The 19410-nt window shown below is 35.9% G+C and overlaps 1 protein-coding gene and 1 long non-coding RNA gene across 3 annotated transcripts; both read right to left on the bottom strand.

Annotated features, from left to right (window-relative positions):
• Nucleotides 1-1217: 1217 nt before the first annotated feature.
• Nucleotides 1218-6994, bottom strand: LOC147567208 (carbamoyl phosphate synthase small chain, chloroplastic-like). Of its 2 annotated transcripts, none has more exons than XM_086653816.1 (11): nt 6509-6994; nt 6251-6432; nt 6023-6155; nt 4865-4953; nt 4713-4773; nt 4551-4618; nt 4297-4425; nt 4094-4203; nt 3667-4014; nt 2337-2502; nt 1218-1846 (listed from the first exon to the last, which is right to left on the bottom strand). In XM_086653816.1, exons 2-11 carry the CDS (start codon nt 6411-6413, stop codon nt 1797-1799), a joined length of 1317 nt encoding a protein of 438 aa, XP_086509942.1. In that variant the 5' UTR covers nt 6414-6432; nt 6509-6994; the 3' UTR covers nt 1218-1796. The 2 variants fall into 2 exon arrangements, with proteins under 2 accessions (XP_086509942.1, XP_086509943.1); XM_086653817.1 differs by having other exon boundaries at nt 6251-6448; nt 6509-6634.
• Nucleotides 6995-16471: 9477 nt separating this feature from the next.
• On the bottom strand, nt 16472-18979 carry LOC147567207 (uncharacterized). The gene is made up of 4 exons (XR_015230718.1): nt 18653-18979; nt 18511-18569; nt 17766-17831; nt 16472-16698 (listed from the first exon to the last, which is right to left on the bottom strand). It is a non-coding gene; the product is annotated as an uncharacterized LOC147567207 (long non-coding RNA).
• Nucleotides 18980-19410: the final 431 nt, after the last annotated feature.

The raw sequence follows: 19410 nt of genomic DNA, 5'->3' as shown, positions 1-19410 counted from the left end.
TCTTCTTCCTCTCCCTCTCTTCTTCTTCTTCTTCTTCTTCTTCTTCTTCTTCTTCTTCTTCTTCCTCTATCTCTCTAAAATGGTCGGCGAAGGGGGGAACCCTTCGCCGGCTGTTGGTCTGGGAAACCAGACCGACGAAGGTCTGGTAATCCCAGACCTTTCCAGATCTGAAGGTCTGGTTATCCCAGAGATCTGGTCTGTTTTTCCCAGACCTTCGAAGGTCTGGGATAACCAGATCGACGACCGACGATGGGTTCCCCCCTTCGCCGACCATTTTAGAGGGAGAGCCTGTGAGAAGAGAGGGGAAGAGCGAGAGAGAGAGAGATGAAGAAGAAGAAGAGAGAGAGAGATGAAGAAGAAGAAGAGAGAGAGAGATGAAGAAGAAGAAGAGAGAGAGAGAGGAAGAAGAAGAAGAGAGAGAGGAAGAAGAAGAGAGAGAAAACAAGAGAGAGAAGAAGAAGAAGAGAAATTTTTTATTTTTAGGTTTGAATGTCGCCGGTCGGAAATTTGGCCGGTCAGCGACACCTACCGGAGAATATGATGATGTGGCGTGATAGGTGACTTGGGAGAGAGAGGAGATAAGATGGAGGAGAGAGAGTAACGGTAACTGAAAAAGGGAGTCATATGGGTATTTTTGACAAAGTAAGGGGCTAGGCAGGAAGCTGGTCACAAAGTTGGGAGTCATTTGAGAAATAACCCTTATTTATAGAGTTACAATCCTACTAGTTTCTAATTTTACAATATATTTTACTAACTTCTAATATATTTACTAATTTCTAATATCTTACTAGTTTATATGTTTGATACTTCCTAATATCTCAATATAGGAAGAATATTATATAGAATATCTTATAATATGAAAAAATATTTCAACACCTATGACCTTTTCTAATGGATCTAATCATCCACGCCGTAGTCCGTGGATGTATATAAGTACTATCAGAAACTGGTCTCAATTTTAGTGGAGGGGAAATGGATACCACTATCCCAGAAATGTTTTCTTGTTCACAACTTCAACTATGAGGAGTTTTCCTCCATGCCCCATTTGTAGAGCTCAATGGCGGCTCCGCCGTGGTAAAATAACTGTCATGCTTGTGGCAGAGTACTGATACTGGTGAAGTGGTGATCGTAGTAGATCATGACAATTATAATGAAAGACATGAAAAAATTAGCCTCTACATAAAAGCCTATTACACTTCCCAATTCAAATTCTACCATTGATGAAGCTCTGACCTTTATTTAGGATAAGCGATATAATTCAACGAGGTCTACAAAAGTTACAAAAACTGTAAGAAAAGAAAAGGTTACAAAAAGATGCCACAGAGAGAAGATCCAAACCTTATGAATATCGAATAATACCAGACTCAAACTTTGTAATTGGGATTCCCACATTCAAATCAAATAATACTAGAGTTGGACATCTGAAAGTGCAGTTGCGCACATCTCCCACTGATACCTGATGAAACTTCACCTGTTTTACTTCAAATCGTAGTTCCTTTTCTTCTCCAAAATCTTGGTTCGTTTCTCTCCACCCAGATATTTGGCTTTCGATCTGTAACTTAGACTATAATCATTTGCTTCAAAACTTAACAGTTTCAAGCATATATTATTTTTAACTACTTTCATGATTGCAGTTCACAATATCCGTCAATGACATCGATGAATAGATACTTCATGATTCTCCAATCTAACAAGCACTACAGAAAGCTAACAAAACGAGAGAATGAAAAGCAACTGTAAAGATACTTTGATTTTGAGGGGTGCATACGAATCAACACCATCCTGGAACGTGTCTATCAGGCAGTTTGTTTTGCTTGCTCCATAAGCTTAATGAACTCTTCGAAAACTGTAGCAACATTAAGATGATTAATTTATCATAATTATGCTACATATGTATGAAGATTTAAAAAAAACTTTCGGACACTTTCGAGAGAGACTGATTACGTTTTACTTGGGTTGACAAAAAGACCACCATGTAATTGCAGGGCACATTGACCATAAAAACGAGTAGGTCCACTGTTCCAATAGTAACATGGCAGGCTTTGTTGTATCATGTTAGTCATGTACTCATGTGCCAACAAAATCATATACAGTCAAACATTTGAGCATTTTATATTCATACTAGAGTTTCACACTTAGACGTGTCGGCCAAGTATGACCTGTTTAATAGGCCCATTTACATGGCAGTTCCCGTTTTATGGGTCCTGCCTCGCATGCCCATGACGTGGCAGAAATGTGACTTTCTTATCGTATAAAATTATGAAGCTGCAGGTTAGCAACATAGTTAGCCACTTAATATACAATTTGAGGGAAAGAAAAGAAGACTATCGTTTTACCATAATCTGAATCATGAGGTCCGGGAGATGCTTCAGGGTGGTACTGAAGAGACATAATGTTTAATGCGGGGAAGGCAAGACCAGCACAGCTTCCGTCGTTCAAGTTGACATGGGTCACTTGTACTCCCTCCGGAAGTGATGCTGGGTCTACTGCATAGTTGTGATTCTGCCAAATGAAGTTTAAATACCAAACTAACATTAGTCATTAGGTATGCACACGGCAACAAATTCTCTTCTCTACATATTAATAATAACAAACAAATCATTAAGATCGAAAAAGAACAGGAAACATCATATTACGTTCATCTATCTAGTTCACATCTGCCTTTCCCTAAAGTCCTACTTTACGAGTCTTGCAACAGTGCAACACAAAGCCATAAAGTAGGCACAGTAGTAGACAACGACATTTTTATATAGAACTATAGAAGTTATAAACAAACCATAATGACAGCAAGTTAAAATTTTTGACATAATACCTAGTTCTAATTATATTTCATCAAAAACCCATATGTTATTGAAGAATACAGAGATAACTCTGGAGGAACCAAGAAAAATGAGACGTAAAGTTAATCGGTGGGATGGAGAAGAGTTGCCAACCCAAAGAGGTTCTTTTGTCAGAAAAAATGTCTGTTCACCTATGTCCAAGTATGAAGCATTTATCTAACATGATTTGGGCTAAATTACTGTCAGAGTCCACAGATAGCAAGTGGTGGAACTCTAGTTACAAGCATGCTCTTAGTCACAAACTAACCATTGACAGCGAGAACCAGCTATGTCAGTGACTAAATGCCCCTCACACTTCTGACAATTAAAGAAAACAATCCGTATATAAGTGTTGTATACCAGCTATGTCATATGTACATCTCATGATTACTTCTACCATTAAAATAACCCGCATCTCCACCTAGAAATAAGTAACTGGTGTATACCAGCTTCTCAATCCACAAGAATTGGGATTTGTGAATACTTCAATCCTGGTTATATGTTGTTCACAAGTTCTATTTTGAATATATTTCCTTTTCTGCAGCCAAGTAGTTGAACTCTTCGGTAACTCCCGTGCAATGTGAATGCGCCACTACGTCGAGATGATGAAACGAGTTCAACAAACTCAGCTCAAGATCACCCTCTACCTTTTCTATTGATTATACCCCACCCTGCCGGTTAAGGTTTATAGAGAGAGAACAAGAACAATAAGAAGCTTACATGTCCAAAATTTACACACGAAGGGCACAGTTAAAATAGAAGATTCAAAAAGAAAATGATATTACTAATCCGTTTATGACAATTACGGGTAGAAGATTTGTTGATATGAAGAGTAAGGTTAACACACCTGAGCGCTGATCTCAACTCGGTCTTTACGAAGGTCACGAACAGGATGATTTCCTCCATGATGACCGAACTTCATTTTAAATGTTTTCCCACCCAATGCCTGCCCAAGCAGTTGATGACCCATGCAAATACCAAACACGGGAACTTTCCCAATTATTTCCTTTACTGTTTTGACAGCATAAGGTACTGCAGATGGGTCTCCTGGACCATTGCTAAACAGAACTCCATCCGGATTCATTTTCAGAGCCTCTGATGCTGGCCATGTTGAGGGTACAACCGTAATCTTACATCCAGTCGACGCCAAGCGCCTGAGTATGTTATGCTTGATTCCAAAATCGTAAGCGACAACCTTCAATCAACACATAGGGTAAGAAATCTTGAACACAGTTTCTTTAGTGAATTATTATCCGTCAAGTTATTATACTAACATGAAACCTCTTTCCAACGTTCCCGTTGGTGTTGAACTCCCAGTCTGAACCAGTTTTGTCAACCCACTCATAAGGGGCCTTGCAGGAGACACCACTTATCAGATCAACACCTGTCCAATATTTTCAAGAATCAGAATTCCAACTTAACTATCATTTCTAGTGGAAAGAAAAAGTGTAAGCTTGAAGACTAACGAGTAACTTACCAACAATATCCCATGCATGAGACATTTCAAGAAGCTCACTGTCACTTTTTGATTGATCTGTGCTAAGTACACCTTTAAGGCTTCCATCTTGTCTTAATCTGCGAGTAATGGCTCGCGTGTCCACATCATCTGTACAGAAGGAAGAAATTACAAACAACCATATACTAAGTGACTGGCTCAAGACTAGACGAGAAAATACAAGCATAAAGGGAACATAAGGGAGGAATAAGTTGCCGATCCTCAATATCACTTACATATGCCCATGACGTTCCTTTTTGCCAAGTAATCACTTAAATTTTCGGAGCATCTCCAGTTTGAAGTACTGAATAAAAATTTACCCAACAGATATTGTAAGGAGGGCAAAAGGCAGAAAATGTTATTCATAATGCCGAAGCAACAGGAAAGAAATAGCATACCTGATGCTTAAGCTTCTGATTACTAAACCAGCAAGGAAGCATTTGATTGATTCTTCATCATCTGCTCAGTCTCAGACATATTAGCACCAATTTCAAAAGAATCAAAACTACAAGCAGAAATTTCCACAATTCTTTAAAGAAACTCTGCTTACCAATGTTAACTCCTGTATTGCCAATGTGAGGATTAGTCATCAAGACAAACTGGCCAGCATAACTTGGATCTGTTAAGATTTCCTGGTACCTAAAACCACCTTGTACAAATTAGATTGTTTGAGACTCCGTGAATCACTTGATAATGTATGTTATATCTAATCCAACCCCAACTCTGAATCTCCATAAGAAATGAATGTCACAATTCTGAAAGTTCTAAAATTTTTCTATGGGTTTTGATGAGCTCATGTTCTTTCAGCAAAAAAGTTGTTCCAACATGAAAAAAAGTACATAAGACACTTGGGAACTGTTAAACACGACATACTCTTCAATTATTAGGCAGGAGTTGGCGAGTAGCTTGCTAACTATGTAACATAAATTGAAGAAATGCAGAACGCAACTTCTGAAAATTAAATTCATAGCCAAATCAAATACTTCATGTTTTTCCTATTTAAAGTGGTTTGTCTATTGTCACTATATTATGTTTTGAGTTGTAATTCTTAGTTGATATAATCTATTTCTTGTTCTCTAGAAGCAGTACAAAGTTTTCTAGCAGGGTAGTATTACTGCCGAATTTCAATTCCAGAACAAATCAATACATACTAAAATTCAGTCCTAAAGTAAAAAAATTTCGAGCTTAAGGACCCCGTTCTAATTTATACCACCTAAAACTTTTCAATTCTTTGTCTCACTATTTGATTATATATATTCATAAGATTTCTTTCAAGAAATCAAGTGAGTACCCAGAATGTAAATAAAAAAAACACAGTCAAAGACATCATACTCATGTTTATCTTCGTTCTAAAGATCTTGTTGCTAATTTAGAAGCATGAAAGGATCTTGAAGAGCTTTTATTGAAACAATAATACATCAAAAGTTACTAAAATTATCTTCTTTCGAACACATTGTCCTACTACTTACCACAGTCCTTTCCTGTTAATAGTAGTTATATTCATCGCAAACATACTATTCAAAGCAAACATACTAGGAAAATTTAACAAACCCATGATTCCATGAAATTCTTCAACTGCAATAAGTCTTAACCAACAAGCAAATAATCATGGTTTTATAAGTACGATTCGTACGAAGGCTAATGCAAGTTACACGTAGAGCCAGAAAGGTGATAATTAAGTCTAAAAGTTCTCTAATGTATTAGTTACCCAGTTAAAGAGGTGTTGAAAACAACTTCACCAACTTGGGTTCCTGAAGCACCAAATGATTTGGCCTTCCAAACAGAACCATCTTCAAGAACAAGTCTAGCATCTGATACCTTCCATGGTTTCTCCTTAAACCCTAAAAAATCTCAAACAGAAAACAAATCAAACCAAATCCAACCAGATGACCATAGAAAAATGTTGAATTGAGTAATTAGAGGTATAATAGCTTACCTAGGGTTGTGTCAGTATGACCATTCGAAGAGGATATAGAAGCAGAGCATCTAATAATTCTCAAAACCCTAACCTTTCCACTTTCATTTCTAGAGTTTTTAGGTGAAGAATAAACACAAGTTGGAGTTTTGAAAGCAAAATTCATAGCTGCTGTAGTAGCCATCTCTCTCTAGGTTTTATACCTACAAAGACAGAAATATTTACCACTGATAAGTAGTATCTAAAGAAGCAGACGACATTAGAGAGAGAGAGGCTTACCTTGGGGGTAGAGATTCAGATCCAACCGAGTGGTCTTCTTCTCCTCTTTCAAAACCCTCAAAATCGGAGGGAAAACTGGTGAAGGAGTGACGATGCACCGAAAATCAAGAAGAATTAGGGTTTAGGGTTTATTCCATCGAAGTGAGAAGGAAGAAAATTAGTTCAGCTGCTGAAATCTGGAAATGAGGGGAAAAGGATTGAATATGGATTAATTCAAGTTTGGCCCCTGAAAATGACTAATTCATCAAATTGTTCCTTCTCTTCCTTTTTCTTTTTTTTGTTGAAATTTCAATTTTTTTTTTTTTTTTGAAGTTATGATTCTATAAATCATAAAAAAAACGTCAATTACATAAAGTAAAGACATTACAAATAACCCCAAAAATCTAACTAGATGGATCCGAGGACCAATTCTTGATGCGCCAAGTCATGAGGGGTTTTATTGGCATCACGAGCACAATAGCTGGCTTAAATGCTTCTTTCCCTCATTCTGACACGGAGAAGCTCCACCTGATATTTTAATCTCCACGGGATGGACGGGGAGCCGTTAGATAAGAGGGTAACCATCACCCTCGAATCCCCCTCAATTTCCACTTCATATAAATTCAGCTCGTCAACCAATTCCAACCCTAATTTGAAGGCCTTCATCTCACTATGTATTGCCGAGACTGGTAAGAACGAGATTGCTCTCGATGTAATAACTTCTCCATTCGAATCGCGTACAACTGCAGCTGCTGCCGCTCCTTCCGATTTATAAGCTCCATCAACATTTACCTTTAAGCATCCAGGAGGAGGTGATTTCCAAAAGTGTACCTGCGAATCTGCATTTACATTAACTGATAAGAGTACATTAGGGTTTTGGTTGAGTTCCAGCTTCGCAAGCATCCAAACTCTCTCCAACTCGATGTCTTGTTGTCGAAAATGGAATTCATTTCGAGCTTTCCACCATGTCCATAACAGATAAGTAAATTTATACCATACTCCTGTCGCCTCTACCCCTTTGTTTAAAATCATCTGCATGTTTGTGATGGGATCTAACCCTAACTGTAGTAATTCACAATCATTAGTAATACCTATAAGGTTAATAAATTTAGGGCACGATCCAAACAAATGATAAATGCTTTCGATCTCCTGATTATTACATAATTTGCAATAGGGATCTATATGTTGTAAACGTTTATTGATATTTTCCATGGTTGCCACTCCATTATGTAACAGTTTCCAAATGAAAATTTGGATTTTTGGATTCATATTAGTTTTTTTCCAGAAAGATTTCCAAGGAAAAAGATGAAGATTATCATTAAGTTGTGGGGGTTGTTTGATAATTGAATAGTAAGATTTAGGAGAGAACGTACCTTTTTCTGTTGGACACCAAATTAGGTTATCACTTGAACCACTCTGAGGTATAAAGATATTGTTTATAGCTCTTACACTGTCTAGATCAAAATAATCTCTAAGTAATGTTTGATTCCATTGATTTGTATCCTGAACAAGTAAGTCTGCAACCCATTTCACATTAGTTGGTAAAGGTCTGATTAAGTTTGGTCTTTTGTTTATCATCTCAGGTATCCATAAGTCCCTCTCAATCTGTATATTAATTCCATTACCCACTTGCCAAATACTATTCTCTTTTAGTACATCTCTAATATGGAGTATTGATTTCCAGAAGTGGGAATTTGACTGTTTGCTTCTTACATCCCAAAAGTTATCATTGGTAAGATACTTTGCCTCCAACACTTTAACCCAAATTTGTTCTTTATTAGTGATAAACCTCCAAGCCATCTTGGCTAACAATGACTCATTAACTTCCTCTAGAGATCTAATACCTAATCCTCCATATTTTTTAGAGGAAGTAAGTATATCCCATTTGATGAAGTGTAACTTATGATCTTCCATCTCATGTCCCCACCAGAAGCTTCTTTCTTCTCTTTCAAGTTTATTAATGATAGCTTTTGGTACTTTTTGAAAACTAAAAGCATATGTACAGTAAGGACCTAGTACTGATTTGATGAGAACTGTCCTCCCTGCTTGAGAGATTAAACCTTGTTTCCAACCAGATAGAGATTTCTTGAACTTTTCAGTTAACCATGAGAAGCTTTCAATTCTATTACCAGGTTTCATTATGAGAGAACCCAAGTACTTAGCTTGATCCGACATTTTAGGTGCATGTAATCTTGACATATATTCTTGTTGTATTTCAGATGGAATGCCTGCACCAAAGAAAATCGAGGACTTATCAAAGTTCACTGCTTGTCCCGAGAATTCAGCATAAGTTTTCATAAATTGAAGAATAGCATTCAAATTAGCTATAGTAGCTTCCCCTAATATGATTAAATCATCTGCAAAAAGCAGGTGAGAGATAGGGGGACTAGATTTATTTACTTTATAACCATTGTAAAGACACTGGCTCTCATAGTGAAAGATAAGCAAGGATAGTGATTGGGTAGTTAATATGAAAAGGTAGGGTGACAAAGGGCACCCTTGCCTTAGACCCCTAGAAGCAGTAAAAGAACCATGGAGACTCCCATTAATTTGCACATTGAATCTGGCCGATGTAATACAGAATATAATAAGGTCGAAAATATGTCCATTGAGACCAATTGCTCGCAGGACATGAGACAAGAAAGCCCAATTGACCCTGTCATAGGCTTTAGCCATATCCATTTTGAGTGAGAACCCCCCTTTTCTAGCTTTAGATTTTTTCATGGAATGGATAAGTTCATTAGTAACAACGATATTATCTAGTATTTGGCGGTTCGGGACGAAGGCGTTTTGCGTCCACATAATATTTTCCTCTAAGTGTGGTCTAATCCTATTAGCAATCAATTTTGTGATGAATTTGTAAATAGAATTGCATAAGGAAATCGGTCTGAAATCCGAGGCCATACTCGGATTCCTCACCTTAGGGATTAAAGCTATGGTTGTAAAGTTTAGAGAAGAATCAACAAAACCTGATGTGAATGCCTCCTGAATATAACGAACAAGGTCTGCTTCCAATACATCCCAATTACGTTGGTAAAAAATACAAGAGAGTCCATCAGGACCCGGACTTTTCAGGGACCCCATTTCCATAACAACCGCTTTAATCTCTTCTGTGGTAGGAATTCTTGAGATGTAGCCCAGATCCTCAGCCGAAATTACTTTATATGCATTCATTATCTCTGTTGGAGGTGTTATCACCGACTCCTCAGTAAACAAATTCGGGGACAAGGTCAAATTTTTTTTTGTTGAAAATTGTTCCTTCTCTTCCTAATATTAGAAAAAAATATCATTATGTAAAAATACAACTTCACCCCCAAAATGACATTTCCCGTCCAAAGTAATGTGAAAAATATTTTTGATTTTTTTTTAATTAAATAACATTTTGCTCTCAACAATTTTGTAAATTTCTGAATAAATCCGTTTTCGCTCAAAAATTGTTTTGCAAAAGTGTTTTGTATTTCTTCTTTTGCATTTGACAAACACATCGACTGACACTAACATTTTGTCTAAAACATTTTTTGGTTTGTCTTGTAAAGAAAAAATAGTTTCTGCATTTTTTATTATGCTTTCGACATAAACATTTAGGCTGACGCATTTTTTTATTTGTCTTTTGCAAACATTAAAATGTTATGCATATTATCCTTTGTATTTGACAAACCCATTAATGGAAAAATAATATTTTGGCTAATGCATCATATAAGTTGTTAAAAACATAATTATATATGTTTTCAACATCTATATAACAAAACAGAACAGGTTTGTGATGAATAGGACAAAATAAATGAAGGTGACTAGGACAAAATTAATGCAAGGTGAGTAGGACAAAGCTAATGAAGTGTTCAAATCTTTGGAGTTTCAACCCTTGAATGCCAGCCCTTGGATCCCACTTCACTTTGTTTATTGAAGCGCCACATTTGAAACAAAAAAATGTTTTCTCTTCGATTACGTGCTAGAAAAACTCCTCTTCTCTGAGACTTATGATATTCGTGAAAACATGAATCGATTCTCTTCATTAAACCCTACATAATCCTTGTTTAATATATAAAGGAGATTTTAGGTTGAAATCTCAAACCCTGAAACAGAAAGAAGATGAAGAGATTTAAAGATGATCCCATACAAAGGAGGAAATTGGATAATAGTTCTAAATGCTCAATCTCATAATATAACTTCACCATCATCAAATCAAGATCGTTTTGTTCATCAATTACAATAACCAGATTGTCTTGAATCTTGATGACCCACAACAACAGCTACAACAAGAAAATAGACACAATCCGCATCACCAACCTCTGGTTCTCTTTCTCATCTTTTACACGCAAGAAATCAAACCTAACTTCTCAGATTTTAAACTACTTGATTATATATTGTTATTGAAATTAGAGTTTATAATTTTTCTTGTTCTTGATTCACAGTTAATAGTTTAATTTCAATTTAGATGATAAATTGTTTTTTTTTTCATTTGATGGGGAATTAAGCAGAAAGAACTGAGATTGGAACTCGTGATCAACATTCAAACATCTTGGTTAGTATCATCTTCGAGATTAAAGCTCAACATTTAGTACTGATGTTTGTTAATGATCAATTGTTAGCAATGTTGTTAATGGACATTTACAACCATTGTTGTTGCGACTTTCTTGCGTACTTTGTATTAGAAGATAGTTTATGAAGATAGTATTGGTTTTTGAAATTTGACTGAAACATATGAAGTGTTTGAGTTATTTCTTGGAACTAATGATAGGGTATTTGTATTAGAGGTGTGATTCTATTAACTATTGGTGCGAAAAGGTCACATATATTAATCTTTAGTGTGGATCTCTTCTTTATTTACCTTCTTCTACTTATTATCTTCAACGTTGGTTAGCTCTCCATGTGAACTTAGTATCAGTTGTGCCGACAAGCGGTTCAGGTTCCATTCGCAACTTTAATATTTCTCTAATCTAGATGCATATTGAGGTGTTATAATAGAGGTATTGATTGTGGATTACAAATTTGTGTTCTTCCATAAAGCATGATCTGATTGCCTATGCACGTAAACAACTTCTTAGAGATGTAGTGTTCAGTTCTGCATCGATTATGTCACTTATCTTAACTACCTACACTTATACCGAAGTTTTGGACATATATCTTCTTTTGACTTCAAAGTTGGGGTTTTCATTTGTGATTTAGTTTTCGTTGGATAAAAGTTAGTTAGTTTGTAGGTTGATATGTTTCAATAATCTATAATCATTATTGTGTGGATTAATTTCCTATGTGTTGATTTCGGAAGGGTAAGCAGTAATGGAGTTTTATAAGTGTTCAGAAGTTAAACAGTTCATACTCTTTTTGTGATAACTTACGATGTAATTGTTGCACAAAGTTCATCTTTTATTCGAAAAATGGCAATAGAGTGTTTGAAGATCCTGTGTGGAAGTTTTATTTGCATGAAATATTACTTCGTATAGTTCTCTACCTCGTTTTGTAGTGTAATATCTAATTGGTGTTTGAGTGGGGTTGTTGCTTCTACTGTTTATGTATTTTGTTTGCTTCATGCATCTTCTGTTTTTAAATTCGATACTCTTTTAAAAAGTATCATTTTATGTTTTCAGTTTTCCTTTTTATAACTATCTTCATTTGATCATGAAGGCGATTACTTCATGTGGAATAAAGACAGGTGAATTTTTCTTGGTAGTTGTCAACACACAGATGAAACTGAAGAACATTACTACTGACACAATGTCGGAAACATTCTAGAGTAACAAATCTATTTATTTGTATTTGATTTTTAGTAGTTTCAGTACCTGTATTGGTCTGAATAGAGATTTGCTGGCTTACTTGCGGAATTATTACTGAATTTCAAGATTCGGAATGACATGAGTCGACTTGATTAGGAAGATTAATTCAATATGTTTGCTAACTTAGTTTTTTTCTCAAACTTATCATAATTGGATCTTTTTAAGTTGTACTGCTTCATATTATAAATCATGATATAATTTGGGTGAATAATACAGGTAATGAACACTGTAGCAGAGAATGTTTTTTTCACTTTCATACTCCATTACCACACTTAATTTTCCAGACTTATTAGGCTCCAACTAAATAATGACGTCCATGATTTTGTTATTTTCATTTGTTTTATTTCTATTAGAATAAGTTATATAGTCCCACATTGTGTAATTATTAAAACTTCTTTCTTGTAGAACTCTTTATAAAGATCTTATGTAATTGCGAGGAATATCAAGTCAATCAATACAATTCTCTTTATTAACATGGTATCAGAGCTAGACCCACACGTGATAGGCTTAAAAGCCACACATGCTCGACGTCAACCAAACGAAAAAAATACACGTGTTAGGCTCAAAGAACGCCACACGTGAGGGGGCGTGTGAGAATAGTCCCACCTGGGAGAATGGGTATCTAGCAACCAAGAATATAAGGTCTAGGTCCTCTCTACTCATTGCCAATTAGTTTTGAGTTGGATGGCTACAAAGTTAACAATTTCATTTACGGTATTAATTGATTGTCAAACAAACTCTGTTATGTTTTACTTACCAACGCTTGGGACAATATTAGTTTCATTATTCCTTATCAAAGGTCTGACAAGGTAAGTGATATTTATATTTCTTTTCAACAAAATAAAAGTGATATTTATATTTTCCAACAATCTCTTAATTATTAAAACAAAGGAGATCTTTGAAAATAATCTATTAATATGTTTTGGGTTGGTGACTAAAGAAATTTGTGAATCAGTTTATATTATTGGTGACTAATGCGTGGCATAATTTTTACATTTGTTATCTCTTACTTACAAGTTTGATATGTATTTAACAATTTTTTTATTCTTCTAATATCATTTCAAGTTCTCTTCTTCCCCAAGAAATTATATTTGATTACCAGAACTTTTATTATTAACGTGTAAAATGCTCGACAAAAGCATTGGTTTAACATCAAATCCTATTGTTAACTATTTTTGTGTGTCTGGATCCACCCTTGCCTTTTGAACCGATATCCCCTTTGACACTGCTTTTGAGAACTTCACCATATCCACTCCGTCACCTTTACCTCCTTGACTTTGTGAGTATTATCTTTCTCAAAAAAGTTGTCAGTTCATTTTTTCATTTTTTATTGCGACATTCCCGATGCCTCCTAATAAGGCAAATATGGAGATGGTGAAACCGAAGAAACTAGTGATGAAGATGAAATGAAGGAAAGTGAAGTTATATTTCTTAACTTCATGAAACTGGAGAGGAACTGTAGCGAAATTTTGTAAAGGAGAGAGCATTTTGTAGTAATGTTGGGAACGGCTATAATAACAAATGAAAAGAAAGAAAATTGCCGAATAAAAAGCACATTAGGAAGATATAGAGATCATTATTTATCAGTCTTTCATGGAAGTCAATATTTTTGTCTCACGACTGAATCTAATATATAAAACCGGTCAGTCGGTTATTTTGGATAAGCCTGACCGTCCATTTTTGTTGGGTGCTTGATAGAGATCACATCTGATGGTTGGTATAAATCCTTATTTATGTAAATAAACTCAAAAGGGAAGGGTAATAATGTCATTAATTATTATTTTTTTAATACGGGTGGGATATCCCTAAAATAACTACTACCCCACTTTCTTCTCATTCTACTTTTCTCTCTCACAAGTTACAATATCCATAGGATTATATTTCTCTCTCTATTCTCTGCAATTATATTTCTCTCTCTATTCTCTGCAATTCTCTCTTCTCTAAAATTATCGAAGTTTTTAATTTGTAGGAAGAATTTGAGAATGTTATGGCATTAGCCAAGAGGAATCTGTCGCGTCCATAGGACGCGGCCAGGGGCGGAGCCACATAGGGGCCCGTGGGGGCGCAGGCCCCCTGCGCCCCCACGGCTCCGCGATAAAAGCGTATTTAGGTGTGAAAATCTCAGGGTCGGATTTAGGTATAGTATAGATGATTGCCAATTTGTATCACAAAGGTGTAGTTGGCTCGGTGGATAAGTTCCTTGCCATTCACACAACACGTCATGGGTTCAAAACCCATTTTCTTACTATTATTTTTAGGTTTTTTGGGTGTTTTATTGTTAGACCTTTTAAAGGTGCCTTGTCTTAGTGTTACAGCCTCCCTCAAGACAAATACTTATAAGAGGGCTTTCTAAAATTTTCAATTTATTTTTGTCTATCTAGTTAGTACCTCAAATTTCCTTTTTAACTCCTATTTTTTTTTTTTATCAAATTTCTTTTGTTCCTATTTCTTTGTAAATTCATCCAACTTCAGATTGAGTTATTTGCATCCCCATATAACCCTTGGGTCCTATTAATTCTTCATTCTTATGTATATATACAAACATTATTTAGTTTACCTGCAAATGTTACTTATTTATGTTTAGATTTTAGTAAAAACATGTTACAGTTAGTTGTAGCCTAATTAGTTGATAGTATTGCATGGACATATAGAAGTCATTGGTTTGAAAAACATATGATTTTCTTTTCGCAATTTAGACTTATAATTATTTTCGATAGAGGTTACTATTGAAGCTCTGCAATTCGTCATTAATGACTGTATTTTTTTTTTTACTGTTCAACAGTGCCCCCACAAAGAAAAGTTTCTAGCTTCGCCACTGGACGCGGCGGAAACCTAGTTTTACAACAAGTGTAAGGCAATTAGATATGTTGTCAACATTTTATATCAAGTTAGAACGTTATTGTATATGATATCAACAGTTTATAACAACACAATTATATATGTTACCAAAGTTTATAACAACATATTTTTATATGTTCTCAACATTGAAGGGTAAAAAGTAGATTATAGAAAAATAGGATTGTGTTGTTAACAACATAATTATATATTTTGTCAACCGTTCAAAAAGTATTTAAAAAATGGGGTTTTTAACATTAATTTTTTCGGGTGTTTTTTTTTCCTATACGGGCGCAGATTTTTGGGCTTTTCATACATTGTATTATGATCTCTTTTGTAATAATTACTTCTTTTCTTCGATACCAATTTTTACCCTTTATTTTTTATATTTCTCTCAGATTATGAAGGACAAAAAGTTTTTCATTATGAGAGATAAATAATTATGGAAGTAATAAACGAAGAAAGAGTTAACTTTGTTTTTTCTCCCTTCCTTGTAACCCAATAAGGCGGATTTGCAGTCAATCTTTAGCGGCGAAAGCAAAGCCTTTCTCTATCTCCACCTATCTCCTACTTTTTATTTTCGTTTTTCTCCATTTATATTTATTAATAATTATATGTAGCATTGATCCTTCTCTCATCTAAACTCTCGATCGCTCTGTCCTCTGAACTATTAATTCTTTTCATATCTTAACTCTCAATCTATCGATACTTGTTTTTTTTTTCTTTTTCGAAAAATAATACGCTAAAATAAGGTTGCATTGAAGGGGTTCCAAAATCTAAGGTTTACGTTAGAGGGGATTAACAAAGTGAAGGCTTATCCACTAAACTGTTATCCTTTTTTTCTCTCTCTCTTGCCATCGCCCATGTAACTACTTAAAGGAACTTGTTTTCATTCATATTTGTGTTTGCCGGGATTCATAATCAAGGTCTATGTAATTAATGTCTATCTTCATATCTCCTTCGCAATCATCTAGATTGGATCATGGTCAGAATCAAATAATCATACCATCCAAACATCCCCTACATTCGCCCTGAATCACCTGAAGTTCTAAGAAATTATTTGATATATTTGTTAGGGTATTTTTTATTTAAATCATTCCAAACAACACAAATTAAGTACAAACTAATTTGTTTTCTTCTTCTCTTGTGAAAAATGTTTGATGTGACGCCCCGTGTCCCAAAATAGACACGACCACGCCCCGGCAATTCACAGACGAGACAAAAATCCGGCAGAGTCTCCTCTGTAAATCGAACCGGTCGCACCTGTAAACCTGTCATGCAAACCATACATTCGCATATACAAGAAAAATAAACTATCGAGCGGAAGCTAAACAAACTCAACTCCGTTTCGGGTCGAAACCCGAACCACATAACAAAATATAAAAGTCTCTTACACATCGATACAACTTATAAACAACTATAAGTGTTATATATATACATATTAGAGTTTGGTTTCTGCAATGAATACATAACTTTAAAATAACGAGAAACCAATAAACGAAAACCAAAGAAAACGACGCAACACCTCTAGCCTCGTCAAACAAGATCACCGGCTGGAATACAACTCCGCCTCGAGGCTACGACAAAGCACCTGCACACTAACAACTGGTAGGGGGGTCAGAATACTCACCGACACGAGTTATTCTGGTAGAAGACCAATCCAAAACCCATCACGTTTTCAAAAGTTCATTTAATAAGTTGTAAACATCATGATAAATCGAGTTATCAAACCAGTTACCATATATACTATATACAAAACCATTTTCCTTAATCTAGCAAGCAATAGCAGTGATTAGCTGCCCACCCATGGTGCGCTCCCAATAAGAGGAGAGTACCTCAGGAGAACCTAGAGTGCGTTAGATAGTACCAGCCCATTTATGGCACTAGCTAATGCACTACGTCTCCTCGAGAAAGAGACTTACCCCTAGCCGGTAAGCCCCTCTCCCACTAAGGGACTCCGCAATCATTGAAGAGTTTACCTCATGATACATATATACCTTAAGTATCTAAATAAGTTTTTGATCACCGAGTTCGAATAAGAGAGCCGTCCCCCAATACCCATGGAAGGACCTGAACCTCATTCTCTTCGGTACCCTGTCATGCATCTAATGCGATCTTTCAAAATCAGTTTCAGTCGTATATCAAAACCAATATTCATATTCAATTCATTATCTTATCAAACACGGAAGTGGAACAACCAATAGCCATATCACACACAAAGCAGAGGGATTCCCAATCAATGTCACCTCCCAGACGAGCGGTCAGGAGTACGTCCCTGAGCCTCGAACTGGAGGCACGAGCACCAATGGCCAGCAAGTGAAGCACTCTACTCCCACAGGTCTCATGACTAGTGTCGTCCACCTCACCGGTCTCACACGGATCACAACCGTGTCCACATGTCATCCTACCCTCAATGGCTACGTGCCCGTAGGTTGACATAATCCGCAGTCGGGTACATACAAGAAAATCCCAAGTAGTTCACAATCATCGTAAAATCAGTTCGAAAACAATTCTCATATCGCATCAAAACATTTCAAGCATATTTCAGTTCATCACATAAATCGAGTTTCATGCTACCTGAACTCTAGTTATAATGGCGCATATATAACTGTATAATCTAGCATATTCATTATCTATAATACCATGTTGGATAAAGGATTCAGAACCCCTACCTGGCGGTACTTCTGCTCCGCCGAAACCGTAGCATCATCGTCAACGATAAGCTCCGGCTCCCCCCTCTACCAATCCATAAATAAAAGAGATAAACATTAGGTTCTTCGATAAGAACCTTCATACGACAAAAACAATAATTAAAAGAAAACGATGAAATCTTTAAAACAATAGCAAAACCGCTAACTCACGAAGACTTCAACTATAACCGAATATCGATTCATCTTCTAACTTCATAACCATGCCCAATCGGGGTCGATCAATCACTGTTTGAACTGACTTATAACCTTAACATTTAGTCATTAGATGTATTCCCCAAAATCCAAGTGAATCGCCTTTGAAGTTTGCAAAAATACAAACAACAAAGCAGAATTTTTCCTAACTGCGCACTGTTCGGTAAAACAATCATAATTCTTTCGTCCGATATCGAAATGACTTGTACCATACCTTTTCGGAAAGCTAACAACCTAAGCTACGACTTTCGTGTTTTATGAAAGTACGTACGAGCAACATATCAATCCCAGATTGGCTCGGACAGTAGGTTTAATTCAGTCCCTCGAGTTGTCGTTCGATCGATAACCTATATCACATAATCTCTCTAAAGTTTCTTTTATATCAAAATTGTATAATTCTCAACTAGATAAACCCTAAAACAACATGAATCATCAAAATCCCCAATTTTCATAAACCTTAAACCCTAGAATTAAGAATTTTGACATTAAATCATCGAATTGGTTGATTTCTTACCTTGATTCGATTGAATTCTAGTTAGGATAGCTTTCCCTTGATCAATCCTTCACAAACTTCTACAAATTCGAAGCAACAAGACTCCATTAAAATCAAACAAAGCTAAAATTCTGTCTGGAGAGAGAAATAGGATCTTACTTACCAAAATTCCACAAACCCTAGCTTGAATCAACTCATTGAAGTTGAATTCAACAAAAAATCAGATTTCCCCTTGAAATCAACTTGAAATCTCCATAGAAATAGAATTTTCTTTCACCCAAACCCTAACCCTCAATTTCTGTCGAGCAAAAGAGGGATAAAAGGTCTGATTTTTCTTCTCTTATCCATTCCCACGGATTTACAGTTAGGTCCCTGTTTTTGTCCCGATTGCAAAATACCCCCTAAATTGTCCTCTTTGCTGATTTGGTCCCTCTTTCGACTTGACCTAAATGTCAAATAGTCCCTAAACCAACCTTTTAAAACACGGGATGTTACATTTGACATAACATATGAAGGTCTTATCTTTGTAGAGTTCTCTAACGAAGACGCCTTAATCACCAAAGATGGGTGTTATACCTTCGTCCGACTACATGGCAGACCATTGAGCATCTTTTAGTCATTTTTCTACTGTCCCTCAAGCCATGTACACTTGCCACTTGTCAATTCTTTTGATTAAGTCAATCATCTTTGTGTGTAATCCATTGTAGGATTGATTCGTCATTAGTGGCGAATCAACCGGTTGACCCGCATATCGTAGTTGCATTCTAGCTAGACTCTAAGACTCCTAAAGTGATTGACCTTAATGATCTTCATCATTTCTCCTTTTTGTCTAAATGATCGCATTGTCACCTTGATCGAGTTACACCTTTTTCAATCTCTCACTTATCCTAAAACAAGTGCCATGCTCGATTCCCTTGTCAC

Source organism: Eschscholzia californica, unplaced genomic scaffold (assembly GCF_041429995.1).
Source record: "Eschscholzia californica isolate CP2 unplaced genomic scaffold, dmEscCali1.0.p SCAF_1, whole genome shotgun sequence".
Classification (NCBI taxonomy): Eukaryota; Viridiplantae; Streptophyta; class Magnoliopsida; order Ranunculales; family Papaveraceae; genus Eschscholzia; species Eschscholzia californica.
This window is presented reverse-complemented; position numbering and strand designations above follow the sequence as displayed.